Source organism: Dendrobates tinctorius, unplaced genomic scaffold (assembly GCF_039654945.1).
Source record: "Dendrobates tinctorius isolate UK_male_01 unplaced genomic scaffold, ASM3965494v1 ptg000115l, whole genome shotgun sequence".
Classification (NCBI taxonomy): domain Eukaryota; kingdom Metazoa; phylum Chordata; class Amphibia; order Anura; family Dendrobatidae; genus Dendrobates; species Dendrobates tinctorius.
This window is the reverse complement of record NW_027361783.1, coordinates 14785878-14810796: the sequence shown is the minus strand read 5'-3', so window position 1 is coordinate 14810796 and position 24919 is coordinate 14785878. Positions and strand designations below refer to the sequence as shown.

At 40.6% G+C, this 24919-nt stretch overlaps 1 protein-coding gene across 1 annotated transcript in view; it reads left to right on the top strand.

Moving 5' to 3' along the window:
- Positions 1 to 24919, top strand: part of DOK6 (docking protein 6) — an 800529-nt gene that overhangs the window by 732341 nt on the left and 43269 nt on the right. The window contains 1 exon segment of the mRNA XM_073590016.1: positions 12171 to 12288. Within this exon segment, the coding sequence (XP_073446117.1) occupies positions 12171 to 12288 (118 nt within the window).

Here is a 24919-nt window from a genome sequence, read left to right as displayed (position 1 = left end):
GTTCTCCAAGAATTTTCAAAGATTATGGAGAGGGGTTCAAAAATTTCTTCTGCTATCTCCTTCAGTACTCTGGGGTGTAATTCATCTGGACCTGGAGACTTGAATTCATTTAGGTTAGCTAAGTGTTTCCTCACTATCTTTCTGTTTATAGATATCCTGGATTCTTCTATTCCCTTAATAGGACAGTGAATAACAGTTGATGTTGCATTTCCTTTCTGAGAGAAAACAGATGCAAAATAGGAATTTAAAAGTTCAGCCTTCTCAACATCCTGTCTTACCATTTCATCATTTTCATCCTGTAAAAATCCTATAGCATCTTTGACTTTTCTTTTACTTTTGACATATCCCCAAAATCCTTTATTATTGCTTTTGACATCTCTTGCAAGCCTCAGTTCATTTTCAGCTTTAGCTAATCTGATTTGTGCCCTGCAGGTTCTGCAGACAGCATTATATTCTTCTTTAGATATGCCTCCCTCTTTCCATTTTATAAACATTTTTTTCTTCCTTTTTAGCAAGTGCTTAAGTTCTGTGTTCATCCATCCTGGTTTCCTTAAATGCTTCCTATTCTTCCCTCTTTTCGGAATTGTTAACAACTGTGCTTTGAGAATTTCATTTTTCAAGATTTCCCATCCTTCCTGGACATTTTTGTCTTTAAGGATATCCAGCCATTGGATCCCTCCAATTCTCTTTCTGAATCCCTTAAAATCTGCCTTTCTGAAATCTAACCTTGACGTCTGAGTCTTCACAGGTCTTCCACCCCTAGTAATCCAAAATTCTAAAATAGCATGGTCGCTACCTCCTAGGGTCCCAGCCACTTTTACCTCCTCAACCATTTCCTCCCTGTTTATAAGGATTAGATCCAAGGTAGCAGTTCCCCTTGTTTTCTCCCTTACCTTTTGGAAGATAAAGTTGTCAGCAAGAGAGGATAAGAATTTCCTTGACCTGTTAGTTTTGCCTGAGAGAGATTCCCAACAAATGTCTGGATAGTTGAAATCTCCCATGACAACTATGTCATATTTTTTGGAGAACTTGGCCATCTGATGCATAAAGAGTTCATCTATATATTCGGCTTGCACAGGCGGCCTGTAGTAAATGCCTACAATGGTGTCCTTTCCATTGTTCTGTCCTTGTATTCTTACCCAAACAGTTTCCACAGAACTCCCAGTCTCTGAAGCTTCAATCTCTGTGCAGATATACGCGTTTCGAACATACAATGCGACACCCCCTCCTCGTTTATCAAGTCTGTTTCTTGCAAATAAGTTGTATCCTTCTAGTCTTGTATTCCAATCATGTGTATTGTCCCACCAAGTTTCAGTGATTCCAATTACATCATATTTCTTTTCCTGTGTTAGTAGTTCCAATTCTCCTTGTTTGTTGCCCATGCTTTGTGCATTAGTATAGAAACATTTTAGTTTGTGATTGGTTTCTCTTTCTCCAATATTTTTATTAATTAGATTCTTTCATCTTTGTTCTTCCTTTCCACTTCTAATAGCAGAGTTCTCAATAGCATTTGTCAGGTGTATGGCTTTTTCTGGTCTTTTGCTTCCCTTCCCATGTTGTTCTAGTTTAAAGCTCTCCTTACAAGTGTAGCAAGGCGACTTCCAAATACATGCTTTCCAGTCTTCGTAAGGTGCACCCCATCTCTAGCAAGTAGTCCATCGTATAAGTAGTTCACTCCGTGATCCAGAAATCCAAATCGTTGCTGACGGCACCATCGACGTAGCCAGTTGTTCACCTGCAGAATCTTATTCCACCTCCTTGTTCCATGGCCATCCACTGGGAGGATGGAAGAGAAGACCACCATACTGACTGAGTGAGCGGGTGTGGTTGACTCATGAAATCTGGTGGTTGCAAAAAATAATGGAAAGACATGGAAACATCAAAAAAACTTAGGTTAATGTGGTGGAGGTCCACCGTTTGCGGCGATTGCAGCCTCGATTATCCGAGGTATGGATTCATACAAGGTGTGAATTGTTTCCAAAGGAATTGTAGCCCATTTTTCAGTTAAAACACCCTCCAGTTCTTTGAGCGACAATGTTGGCGGAAATCGACGTCTAACTTGAATCAATAAAATCTGCCATAAATGATGAATAATGTGGAGGTCTGGGGATTGTGGGGGACAGATTAGATGCTCAACTTCATTACAGTGTTACTCGTGCCAAGCTTTAACGATTTGAGCTGTATGAATTGATGCATTATCATCCTGAAAGATGGCGTTCCCTTCCGGGAACAGTGCTTGATCCATAGGATGCACTTTGTTGCCCAAAATGCCTAAATAATCGTGGCTGTTACTTCTTCAATGAAGGGATATCATTTGCCCGGCATATCTCAACGAAATAGCACCCCAGATCATCACAGAACATCCGCCATGTTTTACGGTTGGAAGAAGGCAGTTTGGATGGAATGCTTCTTTAGGCTGTCTCCAAACGTACACTCGGCCGCAGGTCGGAAATAGGGTAAACGATGATTCGTCTGAGAATATAAAATGTTTTCACAGCTCAAGAGACCTATTCTGGAGGTTTCTACACCACTCTAAATGCATGGAAACATTTGTCATTGAAAGAAGCGTTTTTACCTTTCCAGCTCTTCTGTGGAATCCAGATTTGTGCAGCTCGCGACAAACTTTTTTCATGGTAACTGTGTTCTGTAGGTGTTCATTGAGCTCTGCATTGATTTTCCGAGCAGTGGTCCTGCGATCCTCTCTCCCAATTTGCTTTACAGTCCAACAGTAACTCTCTTAGTCAACTTCGACTTTCGGTGGGACCAGTCCTTTGCTGTGTACGTTTTTCCTTCTCTTTCAAATGCAGTCATTACTTTGGAGACAGTACCGCTTGACACGCCAAGCATATGGTCACTTTCTGTTACACTAGCGCCTGCCATAACAGCATCAACAATTTGGGCTCTTTGAAAATCAGAGAGGTCTGCCATTGGTATCAGGTTTTCCTCAATGTTCTTAGAATTATGCAAAACAAACAGTTAATTTACATACACATATCACATGACACAAATAATCAACTACAAAACATTAACATATGTCACAGTTTGCATGTTTAGAACATGTTTGAAGATAATGATGACAACACATTAGGTGTTTGGTTGCATTATTTTGTCCAACCTCTGTATATACTTAGTGTGTATAAAAGCCCTCCCCACCAACCGCCATTTTTCTTCTGCCCATCTTTACAGTAGGGAGAGGTTGCTGATGCTGTTCATGATTTGGGAGACACTTAGGCCTGTAAACAGAAGTTGCTATGTGCTTGCGCTGAACGCAATTGTTGTGTTCTGTTAGTGTGCAGTGACAGGGGACGATTTTCTTGTGTGCAGCAGGGCTGATTATTAGCCTGCCTTATAGCAGTATTGCTGTGTGGACACAGCTGTGCTGACTGCTTTTACACAGCACTCCTACTTTTATTCTGTTTTCCTGCAGTGAACGAACGTTCATTATTTCACACACCATATAGAGCTGTACGCTCCTCACACACTACCGTGTACCGGATGGTGGCATGGAGAAATACATGCTGACTATCTGTATGAGACTACGGAAATATATAGGGAGATTAACATTTTCGATTACACTATATACATCTGGTATTTGATGAAACAGTACCTCAGTTCTAAATTTTTTCTTACGGTATAATCCATACTCAGTGAGCGTGTGTGCTTTACTGATTCAATATATATGGAGAAAAACATTTTACCCTATACACCTCCTATCTTGTGATACAGTACCTTTGTTAGACATGTTGTGTTACGGTCAAATCCATACTGGGTGACTGTCTGAGGGGGACTACGGAAATATATATGGAGATTTAAATTGTACCCTACAATACATATACTTGCTGTCTTGTTAACCAGTACCTTTTTTAAACATTTTGTATTATGGTCAAATCCAGACTGAGCGAGCGTCTGAGGGTGACTCCGGAAATATATACAGATATTTACATTTAGCCCAAACACTGTATCCAGCTGTACGATTTTGATACAGTACACTTTTTTGCTATTTACATTCTGTTGTAATCCATACTCAGCCTGTGATTATCTGTCTATTACTCCGTAAATATATTTGGAGATTTCCCATTAACACAACACTGTATGCAGCTGTAAGCTTCAGATACATTACCCATTTACTGCTGTTTTTATTTCGGTCTAATGCATACAGAGCCAGTGAGAGTCTGTTTATGACTATGGAAATATATACGCATATTTACAATGACCCCTACACTGTATACAGCTGTATGCTTCTGATCCATTACCTTTTACTGCTTTTTACATTGTGGTGTAATCCTTAATGAGCCTGAGAGCATTTGTGTCTGCCTCCTGAAATATATAAATACATTTACAATGTTGAAGCTATACCATATATACCTGGTATCTGGTGTTACTGTACCCTTTCTCAACTATTTATATTACAGTCTAATCCATAATGAGGCTGTGAGCGTCTGTGTCTGACTCATGAAATATATACGTATATTTACAATTATCCCTAGACTGTATACAGCTCTATGCTTGTGATACATTACCCATTTACTGCTTTTTATATTCTGGTGTAATCCATAGTGAGCCAGTGAGAGTCTGTTTCTGACTCTGGAAATATATACGGACATATCAGGTATCAGGTGATACTGTACCCTTTCTCAACTTTCTATATTCTTGTCGAATCCATGCTGGGCCTGAGAGTGTCTGTGTCTGCTTACTAAGTAGTTAAAACTAAAAGAGAAAGAGCGCAATAGGGTCTTACCCAAGTAAAATAGATATAATTCAAGCTGTTATACTCACCAATAGCAGGAGAGTTTTAGGCACAAAGGAATAGAGGTCAAGCTGCTGCACATCCAAATGGCCACGCCGTAACCATAGATCATCAGATTTCAAAGAAATAATTTTTGGATTCAACGTGCGCTGCTAGACAAAACGACTCCTTTCCACATTGCGTACTTGTATACTTTTATTTCCCAATGCGTTTCGAAGTTAAAACTTCTTCCTCAGGGGATGATATGTACTAGGTACATATCATCCCCTGAGGAAGAAGTTTTAACTTCGAAACGCGTTGGGAAATAAAAGTATACAAGTACGCAATGTGGAAAGGAGTCGTTTTGTCTAGCAGCGCACGTTGAATCCAAAAATTATTTCTTTGAAATCTGTGTCTGCTTACTGAAATATATACGGAGATTTAGAATGTTTAAACTAGACTATACTGTATATATCTGGTATCTGGTGTTACTGTACCCTTTTTCAACTTTTTATAGTATTGTCCAATTTCTACTGAGCCAGTGAGAGTCTGTTTCTGACTCTTGAAATATATATGGAGATTTACAATGACCCCTACACTGTATAAAGCTCTACGCTTCTGATCCATTACCCTTTTACTGCTTTTTATATCGTGGTGTAATCCATACTAAGCTTGAGAGCGTCTGTGTCTGCTTAGTGAAATATATACAGAGAATTAGAATGTTTAAACTATACTATATATGCCTTGTAACTGTTGATACTGTACCCTTTTTCAACTTTTTATAGTATTGTGCAATTCATACTGAGCCCGTGAGAGTCAATATCTGACGTATTTTGGGTCCATTTTCACAAAATTAGGAAGTATGGTGTAAGAGGCTGCGGACGTGGGCGTGGGTGGCTAGCTGGTACTGATGGTGGTGGTGGTGCATCTGCTGGTAGTGCCAAAAGTACAATACCAGGTAAGGCAGGAGGTGTTGAGACTGCGGCATGGTCTTGCTCCTGAAGGCCTGGAAGGCTCCCTTTTCTCAGAGTAGGTAAACCAAAAGTAAAGGATGCGGCAGCCCACACTGCAGATTATTCCACTGCTAGATGATTCTGCTGGTACATTCACCAGCAGCACTACATTCCCCTCGCACTCTACAAAGCTAGAATCTGACTCTAATGAAACTCAGGTGTCCCTTCCCGCATACTATAGCACCTTACATAGTGACACAGAGGAAGGTGCAGATGTAAGTGCCGGGTCCCTGAGCAGGTGGGGCATACTCATGGGTGACGGTACTGGCACAGGGCCCCTCATAGTATGAAAAAGTGTCTCTGCCGGTGAGAGGGCCCACTCGCCGTCAGGCACACCGGCGTGTGCCAGTGCCATCGCCCACGAGTGCCCCCCCTGCTTGCTCAGGGCCACAGCACTGGCAATACTTACCTCTCCCTGCTCCACCGCAGTGACGTCTTCTACTTTTCCTGACAGTGATATTCAGGTCAGAGAGCACGATGACATCACGTCTGTATGCCCTCTGCCTAAACAGTCCAAGTGTAGAGAGCTGGAAGATGTTGACGCTGAGGAGTCCAGAGTAGAGCAGTGCCCAGCGAGGAGAGGTATGGGATCAATTTTTGGGGAGCACTATACACTGGAGATGGAGATATGGGGACCATCATACACTGGAGCATCATCCATGGAGCCCATCATATACTGGAACATTCTAAATGGGGCAGATTATATATGGAACATTATTTGGGCCCATCATACACTGGAGCATCATCCATTTGGCCCATCATATACTGGTGCATTCCAAATGGGGAACATCAGACACTGGAGCAGCATTTACGGCGCCCTTTATACACTATGAAGGTAACATACTCAATGTAAACACCATGCACATCATCTGTAAGGCATTATAATCAAGATGAGATACAGCTAAGTCATGCACATTTTCTGTAAGGCATTATAATCAAGATGAAGTACAGCTAAATCACCTATAAGGCATTATAATCAAGAAGAAATACAGCTGGATCACACCGATATACTGCCCATATAGTGTATTATAAAGTACTCCCACCACATGAGTGGGTGGGCAGGGCTAACATAGTTCACACAGAAACCTAAGCAATGATGAGATAGGTATTAATATATGGTAGTAATTAGCAGTATCTCATCATTGCTTAGGCTTCTGTGTGAACTATGTTAGCCCTGCCCACCCACTCATGTGGTGGGAGTACTTTATAATACACTATATGGGCAGTATATCGGTGTGATCCAGCTGTATTTCTTCTTGATTATAATGCCTTATAGGTGATTTAGCTGTACTTCATCTTGATTATAATGCCTTACAGAAAATGTGCATGACTTAGCTGTATCTCATCTTGATTATAATGCCTTACAGATGATGTGCATGGTGTTTACATTGACTATGTTACCTTCATAGTGCATATGGACTTTGTGGTGTTTTCTTGGATATTCATCTCCTTTTATCTCACATTTGTCTGTTTTTGTGTCTTTTGTATCTACTTTAATAAAAATGGCAGTATTTTATGGCTACATGCTTCCTTAATCCTCTTTTGATGGTAGTTATGTTGGAAGAGCCACTTATCTAGGCCAAAAAATTTTTTGACATGTATGGGGCGAGCCTGCTCCATACACCCACTTCCGACTTGTGTCGTATATGTACTGCAGATGCCATCATGAAAGGTGTAAAGGAAATCTGTCATCAAACTTTTGGTGAGACAAATCAATCAAGAGGGGCAAGGAGAAGCTGACTGGGGCGGCTCCGCTCTAGTTACTTCTCTCTCTGGCACAAATCAAATGTGGAGCCCCTTTTTGTGGAGAGTTAAGTCTACCTCAGATAATTGTAGACCAGAAGTTGTCCAATTAATATGATATGTCTTTATGAAGTTGTGCCTAAAAGGCTGGACAAAGGGGTAGCTCTGGTTCAATTGTTTTTGATACTGACCCTCATAAAAGATACAGTAATTTGGTTAGAGAAGTTTAGAAAATATAGTTTTTAATTGGATTGAAAATTGGCTCAAAAACCTTCTCTAGAGAATTGTAATAAATGATTACTCATCTGAATGATTCCCAGTTGGTTGTAAGTGGTGTACAACAAGGATCAGTGCTGGGACCACTATTATTCAATGTATTTATTGATTGGGTTGAATAGTATTGTTTCTATTTTTGCAGGTGATACCAAGCTATGTGTGATTAAAGTCTATGCATAATGTTCCTAATTTACAAGCTGACTGACATACATAAAGGGCCTAATTCATTAATGTGTTGTCCACCTAATTCTGGCAAAAAAAAATACCTGTAAATGTCATTAAAAAAGCTTTACCAAAATGGGGGAAGCATGGGAATTATGAGGTGCCATTAAGTCCTTCCAATTGATTCATGAATATTTATGTCACTTTAGTTGCATTAAATTTGCCTGAAATGTACTCTAAAGTAGTCCCAGAGTGGAGCAATATTTCATGCTAGTTATAAAGTGAACCTAATGGCATGCGCCTTTAATGCATAGGGCACAAATTACCCCAGCAGTCCCTTTTCATTAATTAAGACTGGTTTCTGCAACCCCAGTCATAAATAATCGTGTTTGTATGTTTCTTTGGCAAATGAGAGTCCTTATAAATAAATGTAATGTTATGCATCTGGATACTAATAGTTTGCAGAGTGTGTCCTAAGGGAAGTAAAACTGTAGTAGTCACTTATAGAGAAGGAGCTAACAACTGCATGTAATATTGAATAGATCTCTTAAGCCTGATGAGGCTGGTATACTTACTTTGAAACTACAAATTGGCAAGACTGTATAATTATTCTTGAATGTTTCCCCAAAAGATATTAAAATGTTAATATCATGCAAGAAAACTGTTGTGAACCATTTTGGTATTAATAATACTTAAAGGGAATCTGTCATGTCTACAAATACCATTAACCTGCAGAAACCAGGTGAATCTGAAGGTCAATAGCGTTCTAAGGCTGTGTACCCACGTAAGCGTTTTTTCACATTTTTTAAGCGTTTTTACTGGCAAAAACGCTTACAAGAAGCATCCCATTCATTTTAATGAATTCCGCACTTTTTATGCACATTGATGCGCTTTTTACCGCAAAACGCATCGCAGTAAAAAACGCAGCATGCTCACTAATTTCAGGGAAAAATCCACATTTCTAACTATATTCTATGAGCAGGAGGATGCTCCTGTCAAAAACACATAAAAAATGCGCAAAAATCATGCAAAAATTGCGCAAAAAAACGCGCGTTTTTCCTGGGAAGGAGTCCTTTTTTTTCTGCATACGTGGGTACATAGCCTAAAGCTACCTATCCACCGCACTGAAAGTATGGATTCTGGGAGGATGTTAACATTGTTACTGCTAGCAGCCTCCAGCTTTCAGTCATAGAAGTGTGCCAGCTCAACTACTGTCACTGTACATAGTGAGCGGCGGCAGTAAGCAAACCCCTGCACATTGACTGACAACCATCACTGTACTGATATGGCGGCTGTCGGTCAATACGCCAGGATGTACTTACAGCCGCCATTCACTATGTACTGAACGGTGACTGTATTGCACTGGCTGTGACTCCTTGACTTACAGCTGGGAGGAATAAAGTTCATTTCCTCCTGCCGGTAGCCGTTCTTTCAATGCAGCTGCCAAGTAGGTTTACAACTTTATTGACCTGCAGATTAATCCCATATCTCCAGCTTAATATCATTTGGGATCTGACAGGTTCCCATTAATGATATAGGATCATACTCATTTAAAATTATTAGATGTTTTTGCATTGAGATGTCTATTTAGATGATGTAGCTCTGTGGTGCATATACAGTGGGGCAAATAAGTATTTGATCTTTGCTGATTTTGTAGGTTTGCCTACTGACAATGACATGAACAGTCTGTAATTTTAAGGGTAGGTTAATTTTAACATTGAGAGATAGGATATCAAAAATAACATCCAGAAAATCACATGGCATTATATAAATTTATTTGCATTTTGCAGTGAGAAATAAGTATTTGATCCCCTACCAACAATTAAGAATTCTGGCTTCTACAGACCAGTTAGACACTCCTAATCAACTCGTTACCTGCATTAAAGACAGCTGTCTTACATAGTCACCTTTATAAAAGACTCCTGTCCAAAGACTCAATTAATCAGTCAGACGCTATCCTCTACAACATGGGCAAGACCAAAGAGCTTTCTAAGGATGTCAGGGACAAGGTCATAGACCTGCACAAAATTGGAATGGGCTACAAAACCATAAGTGAGAAGGAGGCAGCTGTTGGTGCAATATTAAGAAAATGGAAGAAATACAAAATGACTGTCAATCGACATTGATCTGGGGCACCATGCGAAATCTCACCTCGTGGGGTATCCTTGATCATGAGGATGGTGAGAGATCAGCCTAAAATTACATGTGGGAACTAGTTAATGATCTCAAGGTAGCTAGGGCCGAGGTCACCAAGAAAACCATTGGTAACACATTACACTGTAAAGGTTTAAAGTCCTGCAGTGCCCGTAAGATCTCCCTGCTCAAGAAGGCACATATACAGGCCTGTCTGAAGTTTGCCAATGAGCACCTGGATGATTCTGTGAGTGATTAGAAGAAGGTGCTGTGGTCAGATGAGACAAAATTGAGCTCTTTGGTATTAACTCAACTCACCATGTTTGAAGGTAGAGAAATGCTGCCTATGACCCAAAGAACACCATCCCCACTGTCAAGCATGGAGATGGAAACATTATGTCTTGGTGATGTTTATCTGCTAAGGGCACAGGACTACTTCACAGTAGTTTCATTTTACATTTTATATGATGTGTTTTTTTCTTATAATTAATATCTGTTATCATTAAAGAGGCATCTGCAGCTCTGGCAAAAATTAAGAGACCACTGCAAAAATGTTCAGTGTGTCTATATTATAGTATATTGCATTAAGTTATGTAAAGTTTGGACTTTATTACAGTATATAGTGGGGAGTTGTGTACACTGAGTGTAATTATACACTGCACTATACGACTTCTCCTGTCTTGTATGCTGGGTGTAATTCTGAGTATCTGTATTATTCTGCATATACAGACTTGGCAGTACCTCTTCTTCTATCCTGTATACTGGGTGTAATTCTCAGTACCTGTATTATTCTAAATATATACACTGCACAGTGCCCTTTTTCCTGTCCTATATCCTGGGTATAATTTTCACTATCTGTATTATTCTTTATGCATAGAACCTGCTTAGTACCACTTCTCCTGCCCTGTATGTTGGGGGTAATTCTCAGTGCCCGTATTTTTCTTTATACAGTCACGGCTTTTGCCTCCCTGCCCCTGGCCCAGTCCACCTCTGTTTAGTCTGTGATCAAGACACACGGCATTTTTTTTTTCATCTACATCAGGAATGGAATATAAATAATGGAAGATATTTTATTTTTTAGAATGCAAATATTGTGAAGACACATTTCTCAGGATTGTTTCTTTTGTCTGCTAGGTGTTTTATGGTTTTACAGTCTTATTAGGTCACATGTATATTATACAGTACATAGAGGTTTCCGTCTTGTTTATTCACCATCAGAGTAGTCAAACTATTTCGAGTATATTCAGGTGGTAAGGCTTTTTTATAAGGCATAAATAGAACATTATAAATCAATCTAAAGACAATTAATTTTCCTATTGCTGCTTAAAACTTTCTAAAAGCCACGACTACCACCTTCCCTCCACTAGCACCAATTAATGATCATGTTCCCTTCCAATATGTTACATAAGCACTTATACTGCACCTGCATACAAGGCAGGAAGAAAAATCCTCCTTCAGGATGAGAACATATACATCCTCCTACAAAGCAGATGAAAGGCTGAAGTGGTGTTAGAGCTGTGCTGCAATTAGGTATCCTGTCAATGCTGCAAAATCCTTTAAACTTTGCTGAACAATATTTCAGATATGAATCATTGTATTAGAACAAATTGCAGGCGCAGTAACCAGCGACTTCAGAATATTATGTCTATTTGCTATACATTTCGCTCTACATCTTGTTAACTCCTGGGCTACCTCGCCGTACATGAACTGTCAGTGGATAATTATGGATTCTTCTCTTTAAAGCGTTTCAAACAACTTTTCCAAACAGAACACTGCTATCCCTTAGATATACCCAAAGTTGACTTAATGTCTCTGGATCCTGTCACTTAAAGACTTGTGACTCCAGAGAGATGAGGGATTATGTTCCTTTGCATTTAAAATATGGAATAGTAATGAATGTGTGCAGAGTTTTAAGACATCAGCCTTTCCTGAGACAGAAAAAGATGAAGAGTACAAGCATTATTTTTTAACTTGGTCTGACATCAATGGCTTTCATGCCATGCTGGTATCTCTATGCAAGGTTTATGTGGTGTGATGACTATAATTAATCAGTAAAGTTCAGTATATTATTTCATATAATTTCATAAACATTACTTCTATTATCTATCTCTTTTCAGCTGCAGACTAGTATGACAGAACCAATGACATTGTCCAAGTCTATATCCCTTCCTCGGAGCGCGTACTGGCATCATATCACCAGGCAAAATAGCGTCAGTGAAATTTACAGCTTACAAGGCAAGTGGTTTAAAAATAAAACATTGCGGCTCTTAGTTTATTCCATGCTGAGCAAGACTCACTCAAATTGTCTTTTTCTTTGGGTTGCTTGTCTTCCTTTCTTTTCAATTTATCAGCTGTCATAAACCTCTGTGAGAACTGTGGTTCTGAAAATTGGCATTTTTGTTATCATTTTAGCAAGTGATGGCAAATCACTGAGTGTTCAGCTCAGGCAATTTAGAAGTGACTTTTTGAACTTTACAATGCAAATTGCTGTCATCAAAATATCTCTTTATATCGTGTTTTTATAGCGTGCCTCCTGATGAGATCTTTAGAGGTTACAAAGTAAGAGTTGCAGATTTCCATAAAGTGGACAAATGTCATTTAAAGCTTATTTGTAGGATCTTTGCTCCCAGTGGCAAGCAACAAAAGTGCAAATGCTCTGTATTCCTTCACATGCAACACATAGCGACTGTTGACTTCTTTCTCTGAAGAATTCAATGTGCCTTATTTTATACTGAATGAATGTGTGTAACAAGCCGGATGTCTGCTTTATACAGTATTTCTAACACAGTGATATCCACACGTTAATACATCAATTCCAATGTATGCTGCTAATCCACTAGTACATATATATGTGTATATACAGTTGTGCTCAATGTTTACATACCCCAGCGGAAATTTTGCTTTCTTAGCCTTTTTTTTTCAGAGACTATGAATGATAACACCAAACTTTTTCTCCACTCATGGTTAGTGGTTGGGTGAAGCCATTTATTGTCAGACTACTCTTTTCTCTTTTTAAATCAAAATTACAGGCCAAAACATCCAAATGACCCTGATCAAAAGATCACATACCCATTTCTTAATATTGTATATTGCCCCCTCTATCATCAATGACAGCTTGAAGTCTTTTGTGGTAGTTGTGGATGAGGTTATTTATTTTCTCAAATGGTAAAACTGCTCCCTCTTCTTGGCAAAAAGCCTCCAGTTCCTGTAAATTCCTGGGTTGTCTAGCATGAACTTTGTGCTTGAGATCTGTCCAGAGTGGCTCAATGATATTGAGGTCAGGAGACTGAGCTGGGCCCTCCAGAACCTTCATCTTGTTCTGCTGTAGCCAATGACAGGTCGACTTAGCTTTGTATTGGAGTGCCACCAAAGCAAATAGGGTCATGGGATGCATTAGAAGAGGTCTGGGGAAACGAGATGAAAACATAATTCTCCCTCTGTACAAATCACTCGTCAGACCACACTTGGAGTATTGTGTGCAATTTTGGACGCCGGTGCTCAAGAAAGACATTACTGAACTTGAAAGGATTCAAAGGCGGGCTACTAAAATGATAAATAGAGTTGGTTCACTACAATACCCAGAAAGGTTATCAAAATTAGGTCTATTTACTCTAGAAAAGAGAAGTCTTAGGGGGGACCTAATATATATGTACAAGTATATCAGAGGGCAATACAGAGATCTCTCCAATGTTTGTACCAAGGACTGTGACAAGAACAAGGGGGCATTCTCTTCATTTGGAGGAAAGACAATTTCTGCACCAGCATAGAAGAGGGTTCTTCACGGTAAGAGCAGTGAGGCTCTGGAATTCTCTTCCTGAGGAAGTGGTGATGGCCAACTCGCTGAATGAATTTAAGAAAGGAATGGATGCTTTTCTTGTGAGTAACAGTATAGAAGGTTACGAATAACATAATATTATAGGTAGATGGTTGACCCAGCTTAGGGGAAGGAATTTTTTCCCTATGGAGAAAATTGGCTTCTACTCTGTGGGTTTTTTGCCTTCCCCAGGATCAGCAATGCAGAACAGCTGCACTAAAAATAGACTGAACTAGATGGACATAAGGTCTTCCTTCAGCCTTCAAAACTATGTTGCTATGTTACTATGTATTTTGGATCATTGTCATGTTGGAACATCCAAGTACATACCATGTGCAGATTCCAGGCTAATGATTGCAAATTTACCTCCAGTATTTGCTGATAATGTGCTGCATTCACCATTCGTTCAACTTTGACCAAGTTTACTGTACTTTTGTAGCTCCCACATCCCCAAAACATCAGCGATCCACCTCCTTACTTTACAGTAGGGATGGTGTTCTTTTCATTATAGGCCTTATTGACCTCTCTCCAAATGTAACATTTATGGTTGTGGCCAAAAGTTCAATTTTGGTCTTATCACTCCAAATTACCTTGTTCCAGAAGTTTTGAAGCTTGTCTCTGTGCTGTTTTGCATATTGTAGGTGAGATACTTTGTGGCATTTGCGCAGTAATGGCTTTCTTCTGGCAGCTCGACCATGCAGCCAGGCTCGGACTGGCCCACAGGAGAATAGGAGAATCCTCCAGTAGGCCTCCCTGCAGGAGTGGGCCACCACCCTCTTATATGAGTAGTATTTGACACAATGCGCTTGATTCATTATATAAAGACAAAGGCAGCATCTTATTCATTTAACAATCGACCCAGTTTACTGCTATAGAAATTTGTGAATGAGGGTAAAGTCATATCTGCATGTAGCTTAAAAGTGGGGCCCAGGAGTTGATGTTACTGGTGGACCCTTGGCACCCCAGTCCGACGCTGCATGCAGCCCATTTTTTTCAAGTGCCTCCTTATTGTGCATCTTGAAACAGCCACACCTCTAGTTTTCAGAGTCCAGTATTTCAGCTGATGTTATTTGTGGGTTTTTATTTGCAATCCGAACAATTTTTCTGGCAGTTGTGGATTAAATTTTTGTTGGTCTACCTGAACATGGTTCTGTTTCTACAGAGCCCCTGATTTTCCATTTGTTAATCACAGTTTGAACTCTGCTGACTGGCATTATCATTTCTTTGGGTATCTTTTTGCATCCCTTTCCTGTTTTATACAGTTCAACTACCTTTTCCTATAGATCCGTTGACAATTCTTTTGCTTTCCCCATAACTCACAATCCAGAAAGAAACGTCAGTGGCTGGGTGAAAGATGCAAGAGTCTGTCTGGATCCCAGAAACTCACTCAGCTTTTATGCACACACACTGATTACAAGCAAACAGGTCACAGGTGAGGATGTTACCTTTAAGGGGGTTTTACACTAAGCAATATCGCTAGCAATATCGCTAAAACGTCACTGGTTTTGTGACGTTATAGCGATATTGCTAGCGATATCACTATGTGTGATACTTACCTGCGACCGGCTCCCCCGCTGTCCATCGCTGATCACGCGAGAATGTCCGGCTCCATTTCTCGTCGGGCGCTTCCTGCTGAGACTTCCTGCTGTGACGACGAGCGACGCTGGACGCGGGCGGGAGGACGCCAGGATCGCTGCGTGTGAATGGTAAGTATCGTGTGCTGCATCGCTGCTGAATCGCTGTGAGGTCTTTCTGTATGAAAGCTCACTAGCGATCATTTAGCGATGCACCAGCGATCCTGACCGGGTGGGATCGCTGGTCGGATCGCTGGTGCATCGCTAAATGTAAAAGGGCCTTTAGTAGCCATTTAAACCCATTTGTGTCAACTTCTGTGCATGTTATCAGGCCAAAATCACCAGAGTATGTGAACTTTTCATCAGGGTCATTTGGATGTTTCAGGTTATCATTATGATCTAAAAAGAGAAAATAGAGTAGTTTGACAATAAATGGCTTCACCCAACCACTAGCCATGAGTGGAGAAAAACTTTTTGTGTTATCATTCATATTCTCTGAAAAAAAGGCCAAGAAGGCAAAAATTCTGCTAGGGTATGTAAACCTTTGAGCACAACTGTATATACACAGTCTTGGCCAAAAGTGTTAGCACCCCTAAAATTGTCCCTGAAAGCTAGTGTTTCTCCCAGAAAATTATTGCTATTACAACTGTTTTGTCATACACACATTTATTTCCTTTCTGTATTGGAACAACACAAAACAAACTGAGAAAAAATGGCAAAATGGACATCATTTCACACAATACCCCAAGAATGGGCTGTAAAAATTGTTGGCACCCTAAACTTAATGTTTGGAATAAATTTCAAGGGTACCAACATTTTTGGCCATGACAGTATATGGCTTAATGTTACCCCATGTGAGAGCAGCATGATGTAAAGACAGAGATTCTGATTTTAGTCATGCGTCACTTACTGGGCTGCTTGCTGCAGTTTTGATAAAATCACTGTTTTATTTGTTGCAGATGTATCACTTCTCTGAATGCTGAGCTCTGTATAACGCCGACCATACCATTAATTAACAGCTTTTTATTTACACTGTTCATAGGCAGAAAGCTATCAATCAGTGGTGGAGGTGGAGTAATAAAGAGCTCATGAATATGGAGGACAACATGGCAGCAGGTTTACTAATCTTCTATTGTTAATGTCTTACTGATAAAACTGTGCTTTTAACAAAAGTACAGAAAGCAGCCCAGGAAGTGACACATCGCTGGAATCAGAGTCCCTGTCCCTATATTACGCTCAGATTATCTGGCAAAAACCTAGTGATAGATTCCCTTTAAAGTGGTTATCCCATCTCAGAAATGTATGGCATATCCACAATATGTGCTATAAATAAAGTTCACACGTAGCGGAATTCCCACGGAAGTTACCGTGAGAATTCCGGAATTCCATTCCGCGGGAAAATCACATTTTAAATTCCTACAATTTTCCCGCGGAAAAACTAGCAATTTGCAAGCGTAATTAGCATGCTGAATGCTAATGTTTTCCAAGCGATCTGTAGCATCGGTTGGAGAACTGATTTATAGGTTGGTCACACTCGTCAAACATAGTGTTTGAATAGTGTGACCAACTTTTTACTATTGAGGCTGCCTATGCGGCTTCAGTGGTAAAAAGATCTAATGTTAAAAATAATTTAAAAAATTAAAAATCGGGTTATATTCACCTTCCGCGATGTCCCTCGCAGCGTACCCAGGCCTCCGCAATGCTTCGGCAGGTCCCGTTCCCAGTGATGCATTGCAGCAATGACCTTTGATGACATCACGGTCTTGCGAGACCGCTGCAGCATCGCGAGTCAGCTAAGGTCATCGCAATGCATCACTGAGAACGGGAGCTGCCGCGTGTATCGCTGAAGCCTGGGGACACTGCGCGGGATGCCAGAAGGTGAATATAACCTGATTTTTTTATTTTAATTCTATTTTTTACAGGGATATGGTACCCACAGGTCAGAGGACAGTCTCCTCTCCTCCGGACCGTGGGTACCATTCACAAATGTTCTGCTTACTTTTCGCATGGTGGGCACAGCCACATGCGGAAAGTAAGCAGAACAATGCATTCCTATGTGGGCGGAATCGCCGCGATTCAGCAAATTAATGAGCATGCTGCGGATTTTTCCGCAATGCGATTCCACCGCGGGAAAATCCGCAGCATTAGCACAGCATTGCGGAATTCCATAGGAATTGCATGGGATGCTGTTTTTTGCGTTTTCGTGGCAAAATCCCATGGTGAAAACCGCCATGAAAAAGCGAAAAAACCTGAACGTGTGAACGCAGCCTTAAAGTGGTTATCCCATCTCAAGAAATGTATGGCATATCCACAATATGTGCTATAAATATTTAGCAGCTGACACTTCTGGGATCCACTCTTATTTTGAAACAAGGGTCTCACAACAACGATATTGAGGTCACTGTGTATTATTAAGTTGCTATTTTTGTCTGCTAGAAGGAGTCGGGGGAAGGGTGTCGGGGCAAGCGTTGAAGCCGACAACTATCAGACTTTTATGGCATATCATGTGGATATATTCTAGATGTCTGAAATGGAAAATGGAAAAATCCTTTGAAATAATAAACACTAGTTGCAGAGCACTAATCCCAGAAAACGTAGTTTATGGGCCAATTTGTTTTAGTTTTTTATTAAAGTGGGATCTAATCTTATTAAATGCTGGATGATCAATTCATTTAGCACAACATATTAATCTATGGAAACCAATTATTAAGCACTATTGAAAACATAAAACTGTCATTATAGTGGTTGACAATACCATTTACATACAGAGATTTTTCATTTTTCTTTTTCATACCAGCTGCAATATGTAAGGAGGTTGCCTGATAATTTTTCCCACTAGTTATTTTCTTAATGCAAAACGTGGTATAGTGCATCATCACAGGGGTGATTATATAAGGTTGACAAAGAAAAAAAACGTGGCACTCACCACATTTGCAGTATTTCTCAAAAATCCTTTATTTTACCTATGGTGCAGGCATTTGAGTGCAGGATTCAGGTTTGTGGAGGAATGCAGGGAGTGCTGGACAGGACTCTAGCACTCCCTGTATTCCTCCACAAACCTGAATCCCGCACTCAAATGCCTGCACCATAGGTGAAATAAAGGATTTTTGAGAAATACTGCAAATGTGGTGAGTGCCGCATTTTTTTTCTTTGTCAAGCATTGTATACTCACATGTTATTTCTGTGCTGAGCACCACAAACCATTTGCAAAGCTGACAATATTCAGTCAAATAACAGGCCATTTTACTTCCATTGTGGACTCATATAATCTCTAGTGCAGTTTACTTTACTCTTGCATGGAGTGATCATATATGGACAGAGCTCAGGAGCTGGTAGATACTGACTGCATTACATATCTGGTATCTGTGTCTAACAGTTGTGGTCAAAGCTGAGCTCTGATTGCTGCTGTTAATCATCTAAATATTGCTGTCAATGTTTGACAGCGGCATTTCAATGGAGTGGTTGTCAGTTTTCACACACTCTGACTTCCTTTGACTATTACGACGCACATATACACACGTGGTCAAAATTGTTGGTACCCCTCGTTTAATGACAGAAAAATCCACATTGGTGACAGAAATAACTTGAATCTAACAAAAGAAATAAATCAAAAATCTATTAAAATGAACAATTGAAAGTCAGACGTTGCTTTTCAACCATGCTTCACAGAATTTAAAAAAAAAATAAAACTCATGAAATAGGCTTGTACAGAAATGATGGTACCCTTAGCTTAATATTTTGTTGCACAACCTTTTGAGGCAATCACTGCAATCAAGTGATTCCTGTAACTGTCAATGAGAAATCTGCACCTCTCGACAGGTATTTTTGCCCTCTCCTCAAGAGCAAACTGCTCCATTTGTCTCATGTTTGAAGGTTGCCTTTTCCAGATGGCATGTTTCAGCTCTTTCCAAAGTTGCTCAATAGGATTTAGGTCAGGGATCATAGAAGGCCACTTCAGAATAGTCTAATGTTTTCCTCATAGCCATTTTTGGGTGTTTTAGCTGTGCGTTTTGGGTCATTTTCCTGTTGCAAGAACCATGACCTGCGACTGAGACCAAGTTTTCTGACACTGAGCGGCACATTTCTCTCTTGAACCTTTGATAGTCTTGAGATTTCATTGTACCCTGGACAGATTCTAGACACCCTGTGCTAGATGCAGCAAAGCAGCCCCAGAACATAACAGAGCCTCCTCCATGTTTCACAGTAGGGACAGTGTTCTTTTATTGATATGCTTCATTTTTCCATCTGTGAACATAGAGCTGATGTGCCTTGCCAAAAAGTTCCATTTTTGTCTCATCTGTCCATAGGACATTCTCCCAGAAGCTTTGTGGCTTGTCAACATGTAGTTTGGCAAATTCCAGTCTGGCTTTTTTATGATTTTTTTCAACAATGGTGTCCTTCTTGGTCGTCTCCCATGAATCCAGTTTGGCTCATACAATGACGGATGGTGCAATCTGACACTGATGTTCATTGAGCTTGAAGTTCACCTTTAATCTGTTTAGAAGTTTTTCTGGGCTTTTTTGTTGCCATTCATATTATCCGTCTCTTTTATTTGTCATCAATTTTCCTCCTGTGGCCACGTCCAGGGAGGTTGGCTTCAGTCCCATGGAGCTTAAATTTCTGAATAATATGTGCAGCTGTAGTCACAGGAACATCAAGCTGCTTGGAGATGGTCTTATAACTTTAACCTGTTTGTCTATAATTTTCTTTCTTAACTCCTAAGACAACTCTTTCCTTCATTTCCTCTGGTCCATGATGAGTTTGATACACACCATGTCACCAAACAGCACTGTGAGTATCTGTGGCTCTATATACAGGCCCACTCATTAATTCCAAGATTGTAGACACCAGTGATGCTAATTAGTGGACACACCCTGATTTAACATGTCTCTTTTGTGACATTATTTTCAGGGGTACCATCATTTCTGTCCAGGCATATTTCATGAGTTTTATTTTTTTTAAATTCTGTGGAAGCATGGCTGAAAAGCAATGTATGACTTTAATTTGTTCATTTTCATAGATTTTTTTTATTTATTATTACTTTTGTCAGATTCAAGCTATTTCTGTGACCATTGTGGGTTTTTCAGTTATTAAACAAGGGGTGTCACAACTGCAGCCGCAGACGCAGCCCAGCAGGCAACTCCACGCCAATGGCGAGGGGCTGGCATCCCCCGGGGACGCAATATGGACCCTCTATACCACAGAGGGGGACCTGGGCCTACCCGAACTAGGGAAGGGCAGCGACCAGGATACTGTTGCAGCTGAGCATGTGGATAAGGACACGTAGGACTTGATGACACCACACAACTTCAGGTATAAATAAAGTAAAGTTTACTTAAAGTAAAGTCACAGTGCGTAGACAAAACCAGGACACACGAGGTCATCAGGACACATGAGGTCATCAGGACATCAGGATACACGAGGTCATCAGGACATCAGGTTACACGAGGTCATCAGGACATCAGGACACACGAGGTCATCAGGACATCAGGACACACGAGGTCATCAGGACATCAGGACACACGAGGTCATCAGGATACACGAGGTCATCCAGACGCAGGCAAGACATCAGAGTCACAGGCAGACATCAGATGGGAGTCGTTTGGTTCCGGACATCCAACACAACCTACTGGCACCACTGCAGTCATCCAGCTCCAGGCTCCAGGCAGCGGTCATCAGGTTCCAGACTGCGGTCGTCAGGCTCCAGGCATCGGACCTAGGAAGGAACTCAAGCGTGATGATGCAGGATTGCTGGGCCTGCATGGAGCTAGCACCGCATGGTAGTCAGAGCACAGCATTATAGATGCTCAGCAGGAACACCGGTTACAAGAGTCTCAGAGTCATTGGGTGCAGGGCTCCAAACACAGAGGGATTCCAGGAACACAACATAGCAGACAGTTCAGACATGGTCAGGTACAGGATAGGTACAGGATCAAGGATTCAAGCCAGGATACACCGCCTCTAGGCCAAGGCAAATTTAGATGGGGTCAGGTACAGGACAGGTACAGGATCATGGACTCATGCCTGGATATACCGCCTCCGTGGCAGGGCGAGGGAACAGGGCAAAGCAGGAATCAAGACAGGGAATTTGGTACCATAACCAAGACAGACGAGGTCCACAGACACGACACACACATAGCAAAGTCCAGGAGCGTTGTGAGTAGCTCTGGCCCCGTCCATAGGGCAGAGTCAGCTTATAAAGGAGCTGCCTCTCAGCAATTGGCTGGGACATCATTTCAAGTATACACACTAACCCTGATAAAAGCAGGGAAGGTGTGGCTGCGCATGCCCTAAGCACCCACAGAAACCACTGCAGCACAATCAGTGCAGGAACTGCAGCTTAGAGCACCTGGCCATGGCTGCCAGCCAAGACACACGTGGAACGTCATGCACCAGCTGCAAATGACCTCACAACCCACGGACAGCTTCCACAGCGGCGACCAGGGACCGCACATGTGAATGGTCAAGCAGCAGAGCAAAGACCTAACACCACATGTGCAGCTACGCAGCAGAACAGGGAACTGAGCAGGCTCCATACAGGTAAAAGCCAGCAGTATCCCAGCTCAATTAGGGGGAAAGGAGTAAGGGGTTAAAGCAAACACATGCATTGTCACGCCGACAAGCAGATACAGACAGAACGGCGTGACAAGGGGTACCAACAATTTTGACCAAGTGTGTAGGTTACCCGGGACCCAAGAGTTTGCAACACACTGGCATTGCAGTCTACAGTACAGACAATCAAACAATCGCAACTTCTAATCACCCCATAAGGGACTAAAAAATAAAGTAAAAAGTAATAAAATACAGGTCTTACAAATATAAAATAAATAAAACAATATTTAACAATTCAAATAAACCCTGCTTTCCCCAAATCAAAATAAATATTTTCAAAAATAATCATGTTTAAGTTTACCTAGTCCATAAATGCTGGTCTATCAAAATGCAAAATAAATTAACCCATATAGCAACAGTCTTAAAGAGAAAAAAATTAAAACACCAGAGTTTCAATGTTTTGGTAACCACACCTCTGTAACATATGTACCAGCAAGCAATCAAAACATTGTATATACTCCAAATTGGTAACAGTAAAACTGTCACCTCATTATGTAAAAATGAAAATAGAAAAAAATTTGAGGAAGTTTGGTATCACCGTAATCAAACTTACCTGATGAATAGTGATATAAGGTCCTTTTTACCATACAGTCAACGTCATAACAGCAAAAGCCAAAAAATAATGGCATTGTGGATAGAGTCATTCAACACAACACATCCTGCAAGAAAAGCCCTCATACTGCTCTGTTAATGGAAAAATAAAAAAAAGTGTTAGGGTTCTTGGAAGAGGCGAAAGAAAAAATGCGAATGTTAAAATGAAAATTGCCTGAGTAGTCAAGGAGTTAATATTCTCTTACTACATAAATTAAAGTGAACATGTTATGTTGGACAAGGCTAAACCTGCCAATATGGGGTCGATCTGCAAGTTAATAGCATTATGAAGATGCATGGCCACAGTACTGAAATTGTGACACCCGGGACAAAATTAACTTTCTTCTTGCCGAGTGCCACTGGCTTTCAGTCATACAGGTGAGCTGGCAAGGCATCAGTCATTGCTTGCTAAATTGTTAGCGGTGGCTCTAAGCACGTCCCCACACTTTGACTGCCAGCTTGTGGTTTCATGCATAAAGACAAAGCCAGCTGACAGTCAAAGGGCTGGGGTGGGCTTACACCCACTACTCACATTCTTTCCCTAGTTTTGGAACTTTTCTAAAGCTATTAACGTCATATCTGCACGTTAATAGCCTTATCCAACATGACAGGATTCCTTAAATAAGAATTCTTCTATCCTTGCTATAACTACCTCCATCTCTACGGGCACTGATATTTTTTTGAGCTTTGCATATACACAGATGCCAACGTGAAATAGCATAAGTTGTAGGTGAGTGAAGCAGCCGCCCGAATATTTTTTAGGGCAGAGTTGGATATGGCATCACCTCAGAAATTACCTCTGCAGCTTATGTGCAGGCAATGATAATAGCTGTTCCCAAACCAGTCAGAGCGAAAGCCAAGAATGAGGAAAATAAATATGTAATTATTTGTCGATTTTAAATGTATATCTAGGCATCAACTTTAAAGTCAATGCAGCCAGATAGCATGGATTACGTGCGTTACATGTATTAATAGTTGGCCACATCTGCATATGTCCAGTGCATAAGCAAGATTTTGTGTGTGTGAACAAAACAAATGGCAATATTGGAAACCAGTAGGATATATTTTTTTCCTTTCCATTCTTTATCTATTTATTTTCCCCTTTTGTACCTTAGACATTTGTCATAAGTCCACTTTTATTGCCCCATTAACTGTAAAGCGGACAGAGATAGATAGATGGCCATGTGCATTTGTGGCACTCTGAAATGCAGGAGTTACAAAAGCAGACTATCATCTGTCATTCCAATTCACCAGGAAAGATAAAGCAGTTTACATGTGACCCCAAAGGATTCTTTTAGGGAGATTGTAGATGTAAAACTTTTAGCGCCTATTCTTATAAAAAAATTACAAGCAACAGAATTTGAATATAGGATGAAAGGACAAGGAGAGCAAGATAGGGCATTAAAAAGACAACAAGCGCTATTGTGTTGTGGTACTTGCTCAAGTTATAAAGTTGTGAGAAATTCAAACTATTTGCATAGCTAGGTAACAAAAGATCCAGCTGCTGCCAATGCACTTGTTGGCCGATCCAACCTGGAAATAAAATAGTGTGGAAAGCAGTTGTGCTGCACTGCTGGAGTCTCAATAAACGGGAATGTCAAGAAAGGATTTAGAATAGTATCAAGTTTAATGTCTACGTGTCTTGAGATACCACTGTTCTTCATCAAGAACAAGGGAAGAAAAATTTGGGTGGTAGTTTGTAGTGCTTCCTAGGATCTTCCAATCCCAATGAAGGAGTTCAGAAATTTTTTTTATTTTATTTGCTACACATTTCAGAGCTATTCTGGCTCCTACTTCAGGTGGAAATATAAATATTAAAAATTACAGAACTTCTTCATTGGGATTGGAAGATCCTAGGCAGCGCTACAAACCAACACCTATTTTTTATCCCTTCTAATTGTACATCTGGACTCCATGTGAGATTCAGCAGGTGGAGCAGCAGCTGATAAGATCACATTTTCAGCTCAAATCAGTGTTGTTCCTGAGACTGCAACCCAAGCAGGTGAGCACTCACACAAATGGTAATTCCCTCTTGTCCTGTTTGATCTGCACCAGGTGCACCTTTTTTCTGTATTCCATTTCTTCATCAAGAGAACCGCAAGTACCTAAAATGACAGAAATGCAGCTTATAAAGAGTTTTAAATTAAAAAAACTGGGGCCAAGATTAAAAAAGAAGCGTAAAGGGGAGTGCGCAATGTCCCCTTTCTCTAAAAATAAACCTGAAAAAGACTGAATAGAAAAAAAATGTTAAAAATAAAAAACAGATATAACTGAT